The sequence below is a fragment of the Carassius auratus genome, unplaced genomic scaffold (assembly GCF_003368295.1).
Source record: "Carassius auratus strain Wakin unplaced genomic scaffold, ASM336829v1 scaf_tig00215416, whole genome shotgun sequence".
In the NCBI taxonomy this organism is placed as follows: Eukaryota; Metazoa; Chordata; class Actinopteri; order Cypriniformes; family Cyprinidae; genus Carassius; species Carassius auratus.
This window is the reverse complement of record NW_020528079.1, coordinates 1,930,561-1,950,662: the sequence shown is the minus strand read 5'-3', so window position 1 is coordinate 1,950,662 and position 20,102 is coordinate 1,930,561. Positions and strand designations below refer to the sequence as shown.

General features: G+C 36.2%; 1 protein-coding gene across 2 annotated transcripts in view; it reads left to right on the top strand.

Moving 5' to 3' along the window:
* Positions 1-20,102, top strand: part of LOC113094730 (multiple epidermal growth factor-like domains protein 6) — a 32,494-nt gene that overhangs the window by 2,369 nt on the left and 10,023 nt on the right. For both annotated transcript variants that reach the window (XM_026260369.1, XM_026260368.1), the window contains exons 2-14: positions 2,872-2,994; positions 8,291-8,416; positions 10,731-10,853; positions 11,265-11,387; positions 12,308-12,445; positions 12,732-12,854; positions 13,012-13,134; positions 14,077-14,244; positions 14,324-14,455; positions 14,888-15,016; positions 15,189-15,317; positions 16,190-16,324; positions 16,404-16,538. In XM_026260369.1, the coding sequence (XP_026116154.1) occupies positions 2,872-2,994; positions 8,291-8,416; positions 10,731-10,853; positions 11,265-11,387; positions 12,308-12,445; positions 12,732-12,854; positions 13,012-13,134; positions 14,077-14,244; positions 14,324-14,455; positions 14,888-15,016; positions 15,189-15,317; positions 16,190-16,324; positions 16,404-16,538 (1,707 nt within the window). The remainder of the gene's footprint in view (positions 1-2,871; positions 2,995-8,290; positions 8,417-10,730; positions 10,854-11,264; positions 11,388-12,307; positions 12,446-12,731; positions 12,855-13,011; positions 13,135-14,076; positions 14,245-14,323; positions 14,456-14,887; positions 15,017-15,188; positions 15,318-16,189; positions 16,325-16,403; positions 16,539-20,102) is intronic.

Below are 20,102 nucleotides of genomic sequence, written 5' to 3'. Positions count from 1 at the left end.
TTGAAGTTCTGAGATTTTTTTCCCGGAAATAAGCACAAGGGTTGACCTTAACTGAAAAAGAAATGTCAGGTTCTGCACTTTTTTTCTAGGTCACAAAGCAAATTTGTGGCATTGATTATGTCAGCAACTGTACATTTAGTCAGATGTGCTTGTTTCCATTCAAGCTCAAGATTTGGATCTCAAATCATTCTGGAGAACATGATCATCAGGTTTAACACAAACTTGTGGAGTTTACTAAAAAGTTAAACTTAAATGAAGACAGTTGAACAGAGTTATATTAAAGAGGTAGTTCACCGCTTACAAGATGGAAATTTAATAAAATGTGGGTCTCTATGCAGTAGAAACATGACTTTGGTGCTGCATGACTAGAGAGAACAGAAAAAAAGGGCTTTGGCAAAAAACAAACAAACTTCAACACCCATCATGCACCACGCTGGACTATCTGTGAGCAAGGATACAAACAGTTGTGAAATGTCTTTGCTGACAAATATAAATATAAGCAGAGACAGGAGAAAGTATTTTAACTTACAAAAAGTACACTGTAATGTATATTTATTGTAACATGTTTCTTTATAATTATTTGTTAAATTGACTATTGTTTCACCACCATTTTTTTCTTCAGTGCATACCCTTAATATTTATTTAGATTTATATTCATGGTGCTATTTTGTCCTCTGTTTATATCATATCAAGCATGTGTCCCTTGTGTCAGATAATCACTTGTTTATTCTGAATCAAATATGGATTTCATCTAGTTCTTGGCTGCAGGCTATTACATTCCATTTGCAGTGTAGTTGTTTGTCTGGCAACAAAACAAAAATTATCCTTCATTAGTAACCGTTATTAAAAGGAAATATTGAAATATTGAAAATCAGCCTATAAACCGCTGCTTTAACCGTCATCCAAATCGAAACCAGATTTGTTGTTATTTTGTCATTGTGGTTTAAATAACTAAGAGATAATGTACAGCCAGCCGGTCTGCTCACCCTGAAGGGGATTATTTTGGGATAATGAGCAGCTGACTGGATATTATCCCACTTATTTCATTACTTCTTACCAAATAAATAAATACGTGGACATAAAGTACCGATTTGAGATTTAAATTTGTAGATTAGCTTTAAGCTTTTGCTAAAAACAAGTCCGTTACAAAGAAGAAAACAATCCACCTAGCAACAAGACACACCATTACAATATTGATTTATTATGATAAATTTGCAATCTAAGATACTTTTTCTGTAGGGTAGCATATTTAGCTACAATATATCACACCTTTCTCTATTTTTTGTCTAAATGCCTGGTGTAAAGTTTTAAGGTTCAGATAAGTGGACCATCACTTCCATCTCCCTGGCTAGTGGTGGTTGCTTGAAATGATCATTTAAGGCATGAGTTATAAAAACAAAATCAAGTTTTTATACACATATAATGATCTGAAGATGAACGGTGCATGCTTAAATGAACTTAAACCACCTTCACACATTAATTCTTTACAGGACAATATTTTATAACAGAATAGGAATACTTGTGGAGGTCAAACTGGACTATGTATAAATGAGTCTGATTTGTTAAAATGTATCTCCAAAATATAAGCATTTATGGGTATATCCTATTATAGTTTGCAATAGCTCATACTTTAAATTCTCCTTTCCTTGGATTCTTCTATTTTTTCAATGCATCCAAAAGCTATAATTCTCTCTGGCTCTACAGTAAATATATTTGGACGTATTGGTATCATTTGTCCGGGAAATAATTCTTGCTTACTGAATCTTGGACATTTCTGCATATGTTCTAGGGAGGTTGAAAAAGTTAGCATACTTTAAAATATTATTCAGTCCTCCATTAATTGTCCAAAACGTTCAATAGCCAATTCATTTATTGATAAAAAGGATTAAAAGAAGTACTAGAGAAAATCTTCTGATGGTTCACTGTATGTCTTGGAAATATATCTGATCGACAAGCAGCCATGTGAAAGGAGTATATGAATTGAGTAGTTAAAATAAAAAATGAAATTTATGTCACTATTTACACTCAAACCCTAATGCCCAACCGGGCATGAATGTAAATTGAGTATGAAATGAGAGTAATGAAGGTAGACTGTGTTGAGTCAAACATACTTGCTTTTCCTTTCAAAATATCAAATCGATTCAAACTCACTTAACTGTTATAATGCTGCCATATGTTATGGCAGTGTTTTGACCTTTAAATGCACCATAAGTATTTAACAAAAAATGAATCCCGTGATTTAGATTGCCAACATTGATCCTTACTGATTGTTCTGCTTTGGGAAAAGCTCTGTTACTCTATTAAGCATAGGCACCCTGACTTTAAAGGTCAGGCTGATTGCCAGCTACGGCCTGAGTCTGACAGGACACAAAGAGCTTATTCACTCTGAGATCTTCATTATGTGCAGATTGCACATTTCTAAATTTTCACAAGTGCACTTAGTCTAATAGCTGTTTGAGTTGCCTACAAGCAGTTTTAAATGGATAGTTTGCCCAAATATGAAATTGTCAGCATTTACATGACACATGTCAACCGTATATATATATAAACATTATGTCTATGGAGTGCCCCCATAATGTGTGTGTGTGGTCATAAATACATTTATATTTTTGAATGAACTATCCTGTAATATCATTAATGAATTACTAACAGAATTGCTAATTGATTAAGGGTTTTCTGATTTCTAAAGCAATAAAAAGGAGGAAAAATGTGCATTATGACAATATATATTTTTTTTTTACTAAAAACATAATGTTAATGAAAATGTGATGAGAAAAATTAGCTCGCATTAGGTGAATGCTTTGAAAACTTGTGCAAGAATCAAACCACATTCCAACACGTGGCCTCATGTGTTTGCTTTTTCCTCCTCAGATACTGACGAGTGCCAGGTTCACAACGGAGGCTGCCAGCATAGGTGTGTGAACACCAGAGGCTCGTACTACTGCGAGTGCAACCCGGGGTTTCGTCTGCACGTTGATGGCCGCACCTGCATAGGTGAGTCTTTCGAGAGAGAGGTGACTGACAGAGAGCTGACACACTGGCCTGCATCCAAACGTTTAGACAGTGTAATCATCACAGCCTAAGAAAAGTTGCTTAGAACGGGTTTCTCTTCAAAGCTAGCAGGGGTCTCCATAGGCTCTGTGAATGAGGGGGAATCAAAGAGCCTCTTGTTTTTTTAATAGTGGAAGGTTTGCTACTGCTCTGTACTGTATGGGTCTTGTCATGGTGAGTTTGTGATGGACCTTTGAGAGAGACCAGACCAGGACCCAACTGTTCTCTTGCCAGGCCCACTATCAGACCATCACATCCATCTATTCAAATGTGAATATGGTGTGGAACGTTTCAGGTGAAACCCAACAATTCAGTTTTCAAAGGAAAACCCTCTGGGAATAAACAGTTCTTGCAAGTATATCATTTCAGCTAATGGTGTTTGGATATGGGTTTTGTTTTCCAAATATGTGGCAATAACAATGGATTTTGCAGCACCATTCCAGAGCTCAGGAATTTCTTTATAGAAACTCTGAAAACATTTCACAGAGCATAGTAAATAAAAATGACCATGATGATTCCAGTCAAATACCTTCTTCAAAGCCAATGCTATGCTGCACAGCGAGTCCTGTGCTTCATCTTCCGTGCAGCTGGGATGCCACATGTCAGCTGAAGAAGACTTTCATTTGGAAATTATTTTGGAAATGTTGTAGCTTTCTTTCCTTGTAATATGGTTATAATCTTGTGTTTTTCAGTGTGTGGTCTTGGGTTGGAATTGGGACTCTCGGCTCTGAGATTTGCCAGATTACTTCCAAACACCCAGTTTTATTTGTGTAAAGTGCATGACATTTCATCAGATTACTGAATAAATCATTAAAGAAATGTTTTGGATAATTAATACATGCAATTGGGTATTCAGTAGCATCTGTGATATGCTCCTCATTACCATAAAATAGTTTCAACAACCTAAAGAAAAAAGAAAAATGCAGCAGTTATTTTAGTATTGTAATACTATTGTATATTATATATATATATATTCAATTCAATTCAATTAATGCATTTAGCAGACACTTTTATCCAAAGCGACTTACAGTACATTCAGGTTATAAATTTTTACTTATCATGTAAATATATCATCTCTCTCTCTCTCTCTCTCTCTCTCTCTCTCTCTCTATATATATATATATATATATATATATATATATTTTTTTTTTTTTTTTTTTGAATTAGCTTAAATTTTATATTAAAAATTTTCATTTTAACTTTAGTTTACACTTTATATATATATATTTCTGTTTAGATTAATTTTTAGAATTAATTTTTATATTAGTTTTAGTAATCTTAGTATTAATTATTTAAACTTGTTTGTTGCCAGGCCATACTTCTAAGTTTTTCTGAAAGTTTCTAAAACTTTTCCAAAAAGTTTTTAATTTAACATTTAAATTTTATTTAATTTCAGCTTTGTTTCAATTTAGTTTTAACAATAAAAACACTGAAATACTGTTGTAACAAAAAAAAAAAAAAAACAACAATGAATTTTTAGCAATCGTAATCAACTGCTTGTCAGATATTCTGATGATTGAGCTCAACTTGTATTAAACTGAGAACATTCCTTTTAATTTTCAAGGCAGTTTGACATGGGAAAAAAGCAAATGCCATTTGTTTTCCAGATGCATTTCTGGGATCTGTTCACTTTGCTGAGAGTCTGATGCAGTAGCAGAATTGCCATTCATTCTGCTTTAGCTGAATCAGCAGCTAAATCAGTTACCTTCTCGAGAGACCTGAAGAGTCCAGGGCTTTGAGCTCCAGTCAGGCTTCAGGCTCATTTATCAGTTTTTTCCGCTATCAAACCAACTCTGTAGAACCACAATCTGAATCAAAGCTGAGTGGGATGGAACACTAGATTAAACCAGAAACAGATGCCACTAATTACTCAATGAGGGTTTTATCCAGGATCATTTGGTTTTAGTTAACAGTCATTTGAGAAGTTGGTAATCTTGCCGATACCTCGTTCCAGGAGCTTATTAAGTTGTGAATTATTTATGACCGACAGATAAACCCTTAATTATTTTTAATTCACTTAAGGATTTTCATGATCCTTTATCAGACACACTCTCATAACCAAAATGTAAAGATATTTTATTTTTTTCAACCACTTTCCCACTAAACCACTTCATAAAATGATCCTGTTTCAACAAATGATCACTTTTATTTGATAATTGATTTGAAGAGAGAGACAATTGTCTGATTATATAGGATTTTATATGACATTTTCAAATATGTTTTTGCTACTGTTCAAATTATATGGAAGGATTTTTGAGGAGAGTCGGCTCACTCCTCCTCATTGAGGATGACAGATATGCCTGTTATGACAGTATATATTTAGTCTCACTGCTGAAATATAGACTGTTCATTGAAGACATGTGATAGCAAGTGTCTTCGTTGGCTTAAGATTTGTGGTTTGGAGTATTATCCTCCTTGCGTTGGTGAGAAATTTAATGGTGATCACATTCTGTTAGTGCAAATCAATGCATTTTTTTATTTTTATTTTTTTTTCATGTGTCCGTTATGCTTTTCTGAAATATATCACTTTAAAATGATAGACTGATGTGGATGTTTGTTTTTTTTTCAAATAAATATTCAGCAGTCTCTGCTGAAGGTTTTACAGAAAACACTGGAAACCAGTTAAAATGTTTATAGACTGTGATTAGAATGTCTTTAAATCTGAAAGTAATGAGTACATTAACATGTAGACATACTGTTCAAGGATTTGGGATCAAGATTTACAGAACATGATAAATTTTTTACTTTTTTTCAGAAGAAAATGCATTAAAATTAATTTAAAAAATGACATTTAAAATGTTATAGAAGTTTGCTATTTCAAATAAATCTTATTTAGTCATAAAAAAAAATACAAATGTTCTTGCAGAATATTAACAAAAAAAAATCATGCAAAAATATTAAGTAGCACAAAAGTTTTCTACATTGATAATAATGACAAATGTTTCTTAAGCATGAAGAATGATTTCTGAAGGATCATGTAACACCGAAAATTAAACTTCTTAGGAATAAATTACATTTTACATTTGTAATAAGCTATTTTGAATACATTTTAAATTGTTATTTAACATTTCATAATATTTCATAATACTGTTTTACTGTTTTACTGTTTTTGACAAATACTGTAAAATGCAGCCTTGGTGAGCATAAAAGACTTTCAAAACCTTAAAAATTTTAAAACCTAAATAAGCTGTGGGAAGCCTAATGGACAGTAATTTAGAAAACAAAGCAAAACATGCCGTTCTTCTCCTAGATATGTTTTACTTGCTACTAAGTGCCTCAAATTAAACTCTTTTAAAGATTTGATGCTACTAATCTTACAAAATTTGAAAAATAAAGTGATTATTTGATCCTCAAATGTACTTACTGTATTAACAGCAGTACAACAGCAGACTTACTGTATAGAAAGAGCCTCTGTGAAGAATCAAATGGCCAGTGAATTGAGACTACATTAAGTGTATGTGTTTATCTGGAGCTCAGCTGTAACATTTGCCTAACCCTGTTTGATGAAAGAGGTGAGTGAACATTCACAGGAAAAGGGTGGAGCAGACAGACTGGAATGCCACTGACATTAGGACATCATCCACCTCCTGCTGCATCATTAGAAACAAGTAATGAAAGAGTGAATGCACCAGTCTTTTGTCTGAAATCTTGCACATCTCAGGATTTATTCCAAAGGCATCTAGGTATTCATGATCTAAGATTAAACAGTACAGGTTACTGGGTGTTCAGAGTGTTTTCAGTCATCCACGCAGATTAATCTCTTATCACCACACCAGATGGCTTTTAAATAGAGCATGTCAAAGCTAATTAGTGGTATTTTGCTGAATGTTATGATTGGTTTCTGTCCTGAGATGACTATCCTTTTTGAAAAACTGAAGAATGGCAACAACGCCAAGCATCACAATCCAAACACTTGAGTACGATGAGAGACTGCTTGTTTTTCCATCAAAGCTTCATATCAGTCATCTGGGAAAAAATGGTCCATTTGCAGTGAACTGTTTTCACTGAATGATTCAGCTTCCGAAAATAATTGCTTGGAACTATTTTGGATGATAAGTGAAGAATGCTTGTGACAGGACCATTCAAAGATTGTTCTACATTCTTTTCTATTACTAGAGAAAATATTTATTTAAAGAGTGGATATTGAAATCTTCTAATAAAATCCACTAATTTTAATTAAAGTGGATTATAAAATCATCAAGCTTTCATCGAAATATAAGTTTTTTTTATGGAAAAGCCAAAACTGATTCATATCAGACCTTGATGTTATATTCAGCAGGTTACAGCACTGCATAAAAGCAAGCAAATTGCACATTATGTTCAAAGATTAATTGTCAAGTCAAATGAAGTAATTAACCCTATATACATTTAGCTGTGGTGCCAACATCATGTTATTGGCTGCTTGTCTTTAGCATGGCCAGGTGTTGAATAACGATACAGCAAATAACCAAACCCCACAGTCTGCTAAAACAGAAAATGTTTAAAAAAAGAAAGATCAGTGTCTTGGAATGGCGTCGGTGTCAGTGGACAGGCTTCAGATCTGTAACAAATCTGTTTGTTAACTGACCCGCACCATACTGTGAACTGAAAGTGTTCCTGCTGTTTGAACTTTTCCGCAAGAAAAATGTTAAAATCCAGATGTGCGGCATTAACCGAGTCCAATATAAACAAAATTACTGATGTAATTAAAGCAAATGTGCTATATAAAGTGAGAAGACAAATAAAAGAGATAATGGTATTTATATAATAATCTATTATATCGTTCTTTTATGTTTACTATTATAATTATGTGTGTGTGTGTGTGTATATGCTATTTTTATATATATATATATATATATATATATATATATATATATATATATATATATGCAGGAAAAAAATATTAGGCTAAATCATGTGCACAATGTTCTAATTCCCTCACTGTACTAAAACGTGCACACGATTACTATTGTGTTCCCTCGATTTACTATTGCGTTCCCTCGATTTGCTAAATTGTGCACACATTACTATTTCATTCACTCGATTTATAAATTGTGTGCACAATTTAGCAAATCGAGGTAACGCAATAGTAAATCGAGGAAACACAATAGTAATCGTGTGCACGTTTTAGTACAGTGAGGGAACAAATCAGTAAATCGTGCACACAATTTATTTATTTTTTCTTGCATGTCATGTGCGGGGCTCCGTATTACACACACATCTTAACGGCCGTTTCTCTTATTCCTTATTCCTCCCACAGCTGTCCTATCCTGTGCAGTGAATAATGGAGGCTGTGAGCATGAATGTAGCCAACTTTCTCCAGTTCACTTCCAGTGCCGCTGCAGACATGGGTACCAGCTCACAGCTGATGGGAAGCGCTGTAGAAGTGAGTTTTGCTCTTCAAGTATATAATTTTGACATCTAACAATGGCTCGAGTTTGTGGTGCTCAGTTTTGTTGAAAAATCTACCAAAATTAACATCAGATGATGCTTTATTGTTACTGTTTCAAAACAGCAAGGTACTGTACCATGTTCAACTTACTTTACTTAGTTGTTTTACTTAGATAGCCTCATGTTTTGTACAGTAATTCTAATATAAGACTTTAATAAAGCAATGTGAACACAAATATCATATGTTTTGGACTCTAGTCCAGCAACAGACTAGTGCTAACCAGTCTGGACAAGTATGGAAGTTCATGTTGGTCAACACGTTCATTTCAGCAGGGTGTAAAAGCAGGTTTATTTATTTAAACTCTTTACCTTCTGAAAGCTTTGTTATGTTCATGATGTCCATAAAATCTCCTGCCAGTGCATATAACATGCTATTAGTCAAAGAGCATGCTGACAAGAGGATGAAAGTAGGAAAAGCTTTGGTCTAAGGCTATGTAATAAAGTCAGTATGTAGCTCTTGGACGTATGTGGATGGAAGGGTTCTTGGCAGAAAAGTGGAAGCTAAAGAAAGTGATCAACATCTCTAAAACCCAGATGTGCTGTTTTTTTAGAGATATTGGCAACTGCCTTGGATACTTTGACTTAGTATCTGTATCAGTCCTGAATCAATTCATATGAAGCTGGACTACTGTATCACAACCATGCAAACGTTGAGTTACAAATGACCAACTTTAGACTGAATTTGTTTACTATCAAAAAAGTGTTACAGCTCAAGAGCAGTTACTAACCTTAATCACGGGGTCAAGGATTCCAGTACCTATGAACTTCCAAACAGACCTCACTTAGTGCAGTGTGAGTCACTTGAACAGCAATATCTGAAACCGCTGTGCATCTTGGCCTGCTTTAAATAGCAGTTTTCACAGAGAAACACTTATATTATTCAGACTACAGCATCATCATCTTGGCAAACACTGTGCCAATTCCAGTGTGTCTGCCAAAATTCACATACACTGTTCACAGCCCCACAGATCCAATGTCCTGACACTCGCCAGAGCCAACTGTTCCCCTATGAAGTGTTACCACTGGGAGTTAAGTGAAGACAAAGGGAAAGAACAAGGGACAGAGAGAATGAGTATGGTATTGTGTAACTAGTATCTGTTTGACATTGACAAAAAACATGCTAGCATCTGTGTTCGTGAGAGAGTGGACAGTGCAATTCAGCAAATCAATAACAAAGTTTTCATACTGTTGTGATCAAAGTACAGACCATTCTTGGGAAAAAAAGTTTTTATACTAGTTTAATACTTAGACAATCCTTACAAAAACAACTATGGTTGTGCAATGCTACAGCAATGGTATCTGATGGTAAAGATGGTCAAATATGAAAAAAAAAAAAAAAGATTAAACTCAATATATCATATTTATATGACATGAAGTAAAAGCAAAATTAAAGGTTATGTGTCTCAGGACAACACACAGGATTGACGTTGGTAAATGAATCTGTGATTTTGAACAAATCGCTTGAGTAAATGATTCAATGGCTCACTCACAAAGGCACTAGCTGCATCCAAAATCACGTACTGTCTCAGTACTATATCTAATGAAGAGCTTACTTTACAAATGATAGAAATGTCTGTGCTGTATAGTTTAACCCGGGCGTTTTACACTTATGTCTTATGAATACTATGAATTCTACATTCTACTCTTTATACATACTGTTTTTCACTGATTTCTTGATAAAATAGTTCCAAATGAATCGGTGGAACCAATGATTCAATGATTCACGCAATGCACAGTGTAAGTGTGTTTGCTAGTTTCAGCCTGGCGCCGTTTGCATTTTCCCATCTAGCACCACGTTGTTTAATTAGCAAATGCATTTGCGCCCATTTGTGCACCCATGGGCGTGCTGGCCTAAAAAAGAGGTGTGTTCACCTCAATGCTATTTTAAGGAGCTGAAAATAGACTGCGCCATAGACCAGCCAAGTTTATGGCTGTTATAAACCTGACATTATTTGATGCTCTCTGATGCAGTATCACGTCATACGTTAAAAAACACCTTTTTCTTTCCTTATTTATTCTGGATGAAATCTATCCTCCAAAGGGTTTCAAAATTGCATTGTATATGTATGATGTGTTTGATGTCATAATGGGACTGAGGCAACAGAGCTGGCCAGGGAAATATGGGAATTCAGAAATTATGTTTGTGTATTACATGGACGGTGTTGACAAGATAATGAGGGTTTGTGTGCATGAGGGAGACAGCCACTGAAATGACTGATAAGATCTGACTTAAACGGCATGTGTTTCAGTGAGGAACCCATGTGCGGAGAGGAACGGCGGCTGCATGCACTTATGTCGCAGTGATGCCGGTCAAGCTGTGTGCAGTTGTCACCAAGGCTTCACGCTGGCCCAGGACCAGAAGAGCTGTGAAGGTAAAAGCTTCTGACAGCAGCAGTAAAGAGCTTTTCCATTGTGCTAGGGTTCAGTTACACTGTCATGGAAAGTATTAAATGCTCTCTCATCTGCCGAATCCTCTGTTTCCAAAGTTTTAAAAGCAGTTTCTTTCCCATGGTGTGAGAACAGTGGAAGCACTGTGTTTGATTAGATGTCTGAAAGCTGTAGAACGTGGTTCACCTTCTCAGTGAGACAGTGAGCAGAGATTTCCACTCTGAAGTCCATGATGGAACCAGTTAATGCTTAAGTGATTGTAAGAGGCAGAAATGTCTGTTTGTCCGACTGAAAGTGACTCAACAAATCCGAAGTGGGGTTCTCATCTAATTAGACGTCTGTATAAATAGAAAAAGGCAACATGTCATCCGTAGCTTGTAACTGGTGTGTTTCAGATGTCGATGAGTGTGAAACGAGATTGGCAGCGTGTGCTCACAGTTGCCGGAACACGCTGGGCTCTTTTTCATGCATTTGCAGTCCGGGATACGAGCTGGGCTCTGATGGCAGGAAATGCTACCGTGAGTTACCTTTACCTAAGCAAGGTTCAGAAAAGCACAGAAACATACCCCAGTGGTCTCAAAAAGTAGAGGTCGGTGAGTTAAGTGTGAAGTATTGATACTTTTAATAATGTTATTGAATCAAGAGAATTGATCATACTTATTGGATAAGCAAGTGATTTCTCTACACTACCGTTAAAAAGTTTTTTAAATGTAATGTTTTTGAAAGAACTCTTATGCTTACCAAGGCTACATTTATTTGATCCAAAATGCAATAAAACAGTAATATTGTGAATTATTACTTATTTTTAAGTGTAATTTATTCTGAATTTTCAGCAATCATAACTCCAGTCTTCAGTGTCACATGATCCTTCAGAAATCATTCTAATATGCTGATTTGGTGTTGGAGAAACATTTGTTCTTAAAAATATAAAAAATATCAATATTTTATGCAAACATTGATACATTTTATTTTTACGATTCTTAATATGTAGAAAGATGAATTAAAAAGAACAGCATTAATCTAAAATGGAAATCATTTGCAACATTATAAATGTCTTTTTGTAGCATTATATTACGATAAGAACTATTTCTCATCTGAACATGCAAGAAAATTATGAAAGACAAGCTTAGAAGTTAAAATTCATTATGTTCTGTAATTATCAATGAATTTGATCCATTAGCATCTGACTGATTGAAAATACTGGTAGTGTTGGTATCAATGCTCATGATATTGGCCTTTGCCTGCCCTTGATATTGATTTATTAACTACAATGAACATGGTCCATTAACATTTGACAACCATAAAGTGTCCAACAAAACAAATTTTGAAATAAATTACACATAGTTGGCTTCTTTATTATCTAATGTAATGACATTCATGCTATGTTCATAATCATTTTTTTGAACAATTGTTTCTTTCTATTATTAACTCTCTATAGGTATTGAAATGGAGATTGTTAATAGCTGTAACTCAGATAATGGTGGCTGTTCACACCACTGTCAGCACGGCACACTTGGACCCATCTGCCGCTGTAACCAGGGTTATCAGCTCGCAGAGGACCTCAAAACATGTTTGGGTGAGTGTGCAGTCTCTTAGATTCGACTGTACGTGTATCCAACTGCACTGATAAACATTTAAAATCATCATTCCTCATTGAGTATTAATGACTATTTACTACGAAAGTAAATGTCAGCCAGCTGGATCTCAGCAGTCGTAGGTTTTGCATTTTTCTGGCTGGTCTCTCCAAATAACGACCCCTCTTCATAGCTGGAAATGTACTTATGGAAATACTCAGTCTTCAGAGTCCTAATACATGCCGATGGCTTGTGGCCTCACTTTATGTACTGCTTTTTTTGTTTAAGATTTGGAGGAATGTGAGGAGGGAACTTCATGCTGTGAGCAGGACTGCACAAACTACCCCGGAGGTTATGAATGCTACTGCAGGGCAGGATACAGACTCAACACTGACGGATGTGGATGTGATGGTACTTCACAACCTGTTTACTGCTGATCGACTATTAAAGAGGAGCGAGGAGACATATCATTTACTGTCAATGTGCTATAATAATAGACAGTGGTAGTTACATCACAGTGCAGTCACATTGTATCACGTTGAGTGTTGTGTTTTCCACTGGTGTCTAGATGTGGATGAGTGTCTGTCTGATAATGGGGGCTGTGAGCACACTTGTCAGAACACAGCTGGCTCCTATCACTGCTTCTGTGAGTTTGGAAACCGGCTCGCTGAGGACAGACACTCCTGTATTCGTAAGTATACCATGAGGGCACAGTGGATATCAGTTACTGTGTGTGGAGTGCAATAGGATTGCTTTATAACACAGCTGTCTAGAATACTTGATCCTGATTGGTCAATCACAACATTCTGTGTTCAGCGAATACACAGCAATACAACCATCTGGTCATAGTGCAAAATAAACCTTACAGTATGTACTGTACATCACTTAAATCATGAAAGGTGTTTGTTTTGCGATAATTATATTTTATTTTAATTTATGAAGAGCAAAGAGACTTTAAAGCACAGTATAGGAAATGGGTTGGCTGGGAAATATACAGCAGTTTATTAGTAAATAGTCAAATAGTTTAGAGGCCATCATACAAAAATACTGGACCTCAGAATGCCAACCAATCAGAGTCGAGTATTCCAGACAACTATTTATGGTAATAATTTTGTAAAATAAATGCTAAACTTTTAATTTAATTTGTATCTTTATAGTTCTGATATGGGAACATTGAATTGAATGAATTGAATGAACCAATTTGAATGCATGGAGAGTTTCATAGCTGTGCTATTCATTGATTTAATTACACTAGCATTGAACAAAGTTTGGGGTTGGTAAGTTAAATGTGTTAGAAAGAACTCTTATGCTTACCAAGGCTGCATTTATTTGATCGAAAATATACCTGTATGGGCTCTGGGAAGACTAGCAACCACTTTGTGAAAGCTCATGGGCATGTGAAAAAAGAATGTGCATTTTGGTATTTGATAATTATCTGTCCAATGAGCAGCATATTGTCCAGCCAGCTAATAAAACTATTCAGTAAGATACTACAGTATATCTAATCATCTAAGGCTTTTTTTTTTTTTTTTTTTTTTCAATAATAAGACATTATTACTTACATAGGTTGTGTAACAGCAAGACAACATTGATCATGTCAATACATCTACTTCTCTCTCTCTGTTCTGTGTAGCCCTGGAGAGAGCAGTTGAGGAATTGTCCGGTCCAGTGGTGGCTGAGAGACCTCTCCTTCATCTTACTCTCCTCCAGGACTACCCACAACCCCTGGAGCGCTTTCACGATTATGAGGACGATGGCTTTGGAGAGCTGCGAGCAGATGGCACCCTCTCTGAGAAATTTGGTCTGTCGTTGAGTCAAATGTCTTTATTTATTATTAGTGGCTCTTGCTTCTTGTTAATCTTACTGTTGTCTTGTCACAGTGTGTTTGAATGGGACATTTGGCCACGACTGCAGCCTGACGTGTGACGACTGCTCTAATGGAGGACTGTGTAACGTTGACAGAGATGGTTGCGACTGCCCAGATGGCTGGACAGCAATCATTTGTAACCAAAGTATGTATTTTATGTTTTGTGAAACCATTAAGTTTGAGATTCTTTTAATGTTTTTAAAGATTCTTGAGCCCACCAAGAATGCATACAGTATTTATTTAAAAACTGACAGTAAAAATAGTAATTTTATGGAATATTATTACAATTTAAAATAACCATTTTCTATTAATATATTTTTTACATTTAATTTATTTCTGTAATGGCAAAGGTGAATTTCAGCAGCCATTACTCCAGTCTTCATTGTCACACGATCCTTCAGAAATCATTCCAATATGTGTTCAAGAAAGATGTCTTATTATAATCAATGTTAAAAAAAAAAACTGTTGTGCAGCTTTAATACTTCTGTGGAAACTGTGATACTTTTGAACAGTAGTGTAGGGATATACTTTGCATAATCACTCTGTATAAAATAACACTTTCCTTTGTCCATTTTAGCCTGTCCAGAGGGAACATTTGGGAAAAACTGTTCCTTCGCTTGTAAGTGCAGAAACGGTGGCACCTGTGACCCGATTAGCGGGAAGTGCCGCTGCCCACCTGGAGTCAGTGGAGACCTGTGCCAGGACGGTGAGTGACTGCGAGATTACAACATTAAACGAAACCATATCTGTGCCAAAGCTGCTGTTCCTAACACTGCTGGCAGGTGTAAATGAAATATGACTTGTGTTTTATTTCTCAAATTACATTCATATTAGTTTAGATCACGTTAAGTGTGTAATTTTCATTCCGTGTTCTTCAGGCTGTCCGAAGGGACTATATGGAAAGCACTGCAACAAGAAATGTAACTGTGCTAATAACGGCCGCTGCCATCGCACGTATGGAGCCTGTCTGTGTGATCCAGGGCTCTACGGCAGGTTTTGTCACCTACGTAAGTCCAGCAGTATATCAGACCGACAATGACTTAAAACTCCAGGAGATACTCACACAGTGTGATTTACCCAAGTAGGACATGTTCCTGGATCAACATCCTTTTTTCACAACATTCCTATGAAGTAATCAAAGCCCTTATTCTATTCCAAACCATAACCATAAAAGCAAAGGGAAATTATATTTTGTGGTCCAAATGTTTGAGACCACTAACAAAAATGTTTCTGTTTTGCTTTGTGTAAAACCTGATGGTCATTTTCTCTAGCATGATTAGAGATGCAACCAGCAAATTTTTTTACTAATAAAACTTTAAAGTAAGGTCCCATTAGTTAATTTTATTAACTAAAATTTAATAAAAGTGAGCAATACATTTGTAACTGTGTGTATACATTTTTGTAAGAGCTGTTTATTAAACATACAGCTGTCCATTGTTAGTCCATGTTAGCTCAGGTGCTAACAAATTAATCTAAGAATAATAAATGTTTTAGAATTATTTTTCATTGTTTGTTCATGGTTAAATAATGTTAACAAATGCAACCTTATTATAAAGTGTTACCCCCAAAACCTAATTACATTCTCAGATTTTCAATGTGATTTAACTTCCAGCTATCTATTTTTGTGTATCTATTAAAGTGAGGACTATTTATACATTTAAATTCGGAAAAATAAAAAGGAGATTTAAAGGAACATTCATCTACCAAACTAAAAAGTCAAACACAGCACAGAGGGATACAGAACACAGAAATTGTGGTTCCAGGACTGACAAAGATGTTGATCCAGGCACATGTCATATTTGGATAAATCATGTTATCTTTTTAATATCTGATGGTTCTCCTGATTGTAACAGAATATCCTACACATTGTCTTTTCCAGCTTGTCCCAAGTGGTCTTATGGACCTGGCTGCTCATCGGAGTGTCATTGTGTGCAGCAGAACACGCTTGAATGCCATCGACATCATGGATCGTGTGTGTGCAAGCCTGGCTATCAGGGCAAGACCTGCAGCCTGGGTCAGTTCAGGGAGTACCATTCACCTGATTGACAGCTTGTGTGTGGGAAGTGTTTTATCTGTTGTTCTTTGTGTTTTAGAGTGTGATCGTGGATACTATGGTCCAGGATGTACATCAAAATGCCAGTGTCCAGCAGGAGTGTCTTGCCATCACATGACTGGACAATGTCAGCGTCAGTGCCCAGCCGGTTTTTATGGAGATCACTGTGACCAAGGTGAGTTAAAGTAATGCATTCGCTGAAATTCAGTGTTATTCGCAATACACAGTGCTAGAAGAGCTTCTATAAAAGTAGATTTATAGCGATCTCTTAGAGTTTCGCTTACTAGCATTTGACAGGATGAATAACATAAGTGTGTCAGGCCAAATACAGCTGCCAAACACTGGAATACATGATGGAAATACCTTTATCTCCTGGCTTGCTGGTTAAAATATGTTCCCTTAACACAGATATGATCCTGTATTTCACTCAAATGAAAATCTAGAGTAAATATTGAAGTCCAACATGTTACAGAACAGATTTTAAAGGGGAAATGTCATGAATATTTTTGGTTTTCGAAAGTACTTTCCAGAGGCTTTACAGGTCTGTTCTGACCTGATCAACAGAGGAAAATTAAATGTTAAAACTAAGTTGAATTATGTATTGCTACAACATTGATTTAATATTTTTGTAGGCCAAAACCAAAATTACCATAACCCTGGTTCCCTCGACAGAAACCCAACCAGATTTTTCCATTGGCTATTGGATTATAGCAGAAAATACCCTTACGAAAGGAGAATATATTTACCAATATATTTCTTAAAATATATTGTGATTATTAGATTGTAATATATTACTTTCCCTTTTTATTTTCTAATATTTAATATATTTGAATACATTTAATAATATATTGATGATACATATATTATATAAAATTCTCTCCAAAATTCTCCTGTCCAATCATCCTACTACTTGTCCACTTGATCCTATCCCCACTCACCTCCTTCAAGCGATCTCTTCTTCAGTCATACCTTCACTTACTCACATTATCAACTCCTCTCTTCACTCTGGAACATTTCCCTTAAAATTCAAGCAGGCTCGGGTAAGCCCACTGCTCAAGAAACCATCTCTAAATCCAGCGCTTCTTGAAAACTACAGACCGGTATCCCTTCTTCCATTCATTGCAAAGACACTTGAGCGAGCTGTGTTCAACCAGCTTTCTATGTTCCTTGGACAGAACAACCTCCTGGACAGCAACCAATCTGGCTTCAAAAGTAGCCACTCAACTGAGACTGCTCTGCTCTCGGTTACTGAAGCCCTGCGACTAGCAAGAGCAGCTTCAAAATCCTCGGTACTCATCTTACTGGACCTGTCTGCTGCTTTTGACACTGTTAATCACCAGATTCTCCTGTCCACCCTCAGAACGATGGGCATTTCTGGAACTGCTCTCCTGTGGGTTAAGTCCTACCTCTCTGACAGATCCTTCAGTGTGTCTTGGAGGGGTGATGTTTCAAAGTCACACCACCTTGCTACTGGGGTTCCTCAAGGCTCAGTACTTGGACCACTTCTCTTCTCCATCTACATGTAATCTTTAGGATCTGTCATTCAGAAGCATGGCTTTTCTTATAACTGCTATGCTGATGACACCCAACTCTACTTCTCATTCCAGCCAGATGACCCGACGGTAGCTGCTCGCATTTCAGCCTGTCTGAGTGACATTTCTAGCTGGATGAATGACCATCACCTTCAGCTTAACCTTACAAAGACTGAACTCCTGGTGATTTCAGCTAACCCATTGATTCATCACAACTTCTCTATACAGCTGGGCTCGTCAACCATAACTCCTTCGAGGACAGCCAGAAACCTAGGAGTTGTGATGGATCATCAATTAAGCTTCACTGACCACATTGCTACAACGACCCAGTCCTGCAGGTTTGCCTTATACAACATTAGGAAGATTAGACCCTTCCTGTCAGAGCAAGCAACCCAACTTCTTGTCCAAGCTCTTGTTCTCTCCAGACTGGACTATTGTAATGCTCTCCTGGCGGGCCCTCCTGCATGTACTGTCAAACCTCTGCAAATGTTCCAGAATGCAGCAGCGAGGGTTGTCTTCAATGAGCCAAAAAAAGCTCATGTTACTCCTCTCCTCATCAGGTTACACTGGCTACCAGTAGCCGCTCGCATCAAATTCAAGGTACTGATGCGTGCCTACAAGACGACCACTGGCACGGCACCAAATTACCTAAACTCACTGGTTAAATCCTATGTGCCCTCCAGAAGTTTGCGCTCTGCAAGTGAACAACGCCTTGTGGTGCCATCCCAAAGAAAGTCAAAATCACTCTCACGGACCTTTTCCTGGACTGTCCAGCTGGTGGAATGACCTCCCAATCTCAATTCGTACAGCTGAGTCTTTACTCATTTTCAAGAAACATCATCTTTTCCACCTGTACTTAACCTACTAACACCAGTACTTTTCCTTTTCTTGTCTTTTTCATTTAATTAAAAAAAAAAAAAAAAAAAAAAATCTATCTGGCTATGCGTTCTATACTAGACTAACTGAGACTTGTCATGGCACTTGTATACTGTTGTTGTTCTCTTGTTGACCTGACTGCTTCTATTGTTCTCATTTGTAAGTCGCTTTGGATAAAAGCGTCTGCTAAATGATTAAATGTAAATTTAAATGTAAAATATACAAATGATTGCCGCTTTTAATATATTGCAATATATTGGAAAAATATAAATATATATAAGAATATATGCCTAATATATTACATGATATTTTCCAATATATTGCAATATATTTTTGTTTCATAAGGGTAAGCTCTGTGGCCAACAAAGGTTTGATTCTTACACATTGTATTAATCATGATGATCTTCACAAGTGAACACAACTTTTGTGAACTTCGAAGCAATCTCCAGAAGTAAAATGCTAAAGATAGGCTATAAATTAACAACACCAGGGTCGCATGATTTCAGCGTCAAAATCACTAAGCTTCCAACAACTCTTTCAGCCTTTATTTAAAATATATTTTCCCTGAAAATTAGAGTGTGGTTATACAATGAGGCCGTAAAAGCAGACTAGTGAGTTAGTGAGCCCTATTTAGACACATGTTAGCAACCACTTTTTAGTAAATGCTTTTAGAAAATAACAAGGGGATATTACCAGTGTATTTTATCTTGTGGAATAAAATGTGACGATGTCTTGAGTTTTTTTTTTAGATGAGTTTATTTTACCAAAAATTCACTTCAGGAAAATGGAACTGGGCGTGCTAAAATGCTAACTCATTTCCGGATTTATTCCGGATTTCTGTCTTGTAAAACTGAACTACAAAAATGTGTCTGTTTACTATACATAAACACCGTAGTAAAACTGTTTAATACAAAGGGTCATAGAGGTCTGAGAGGTTTTTGTTTGAACGAAACCTTCTACAATTTAATTCTGCTTTAACTGTGAAATAAATAACATGCTACAAAAGTGTAGAATAAGAAATTTTCAAGGTAAGGAATACTGTCACCTGCAAACTTTTATTTATTAAAGATATCCAGGCCAGATGACAGTCAGTTACTTGAATTGATATGTATCTATGATTCTTTTACGAGTATTAAATAAAATTGTCCTGCTGCCATGAGCCCCAGCAGCTTTCATGAGTGAGTGAGTCCAGTCCACCTGGCGGGGCATACGGAAATATCCAGAATATTTCAACAGAAACACTGAGCTGGCAGTCAAACCTCACAACCTGGAACTCATTAAACGATCAGAGTGCTATGTTTGCCATCAATTAGAAAACAACAGGCTCTGAA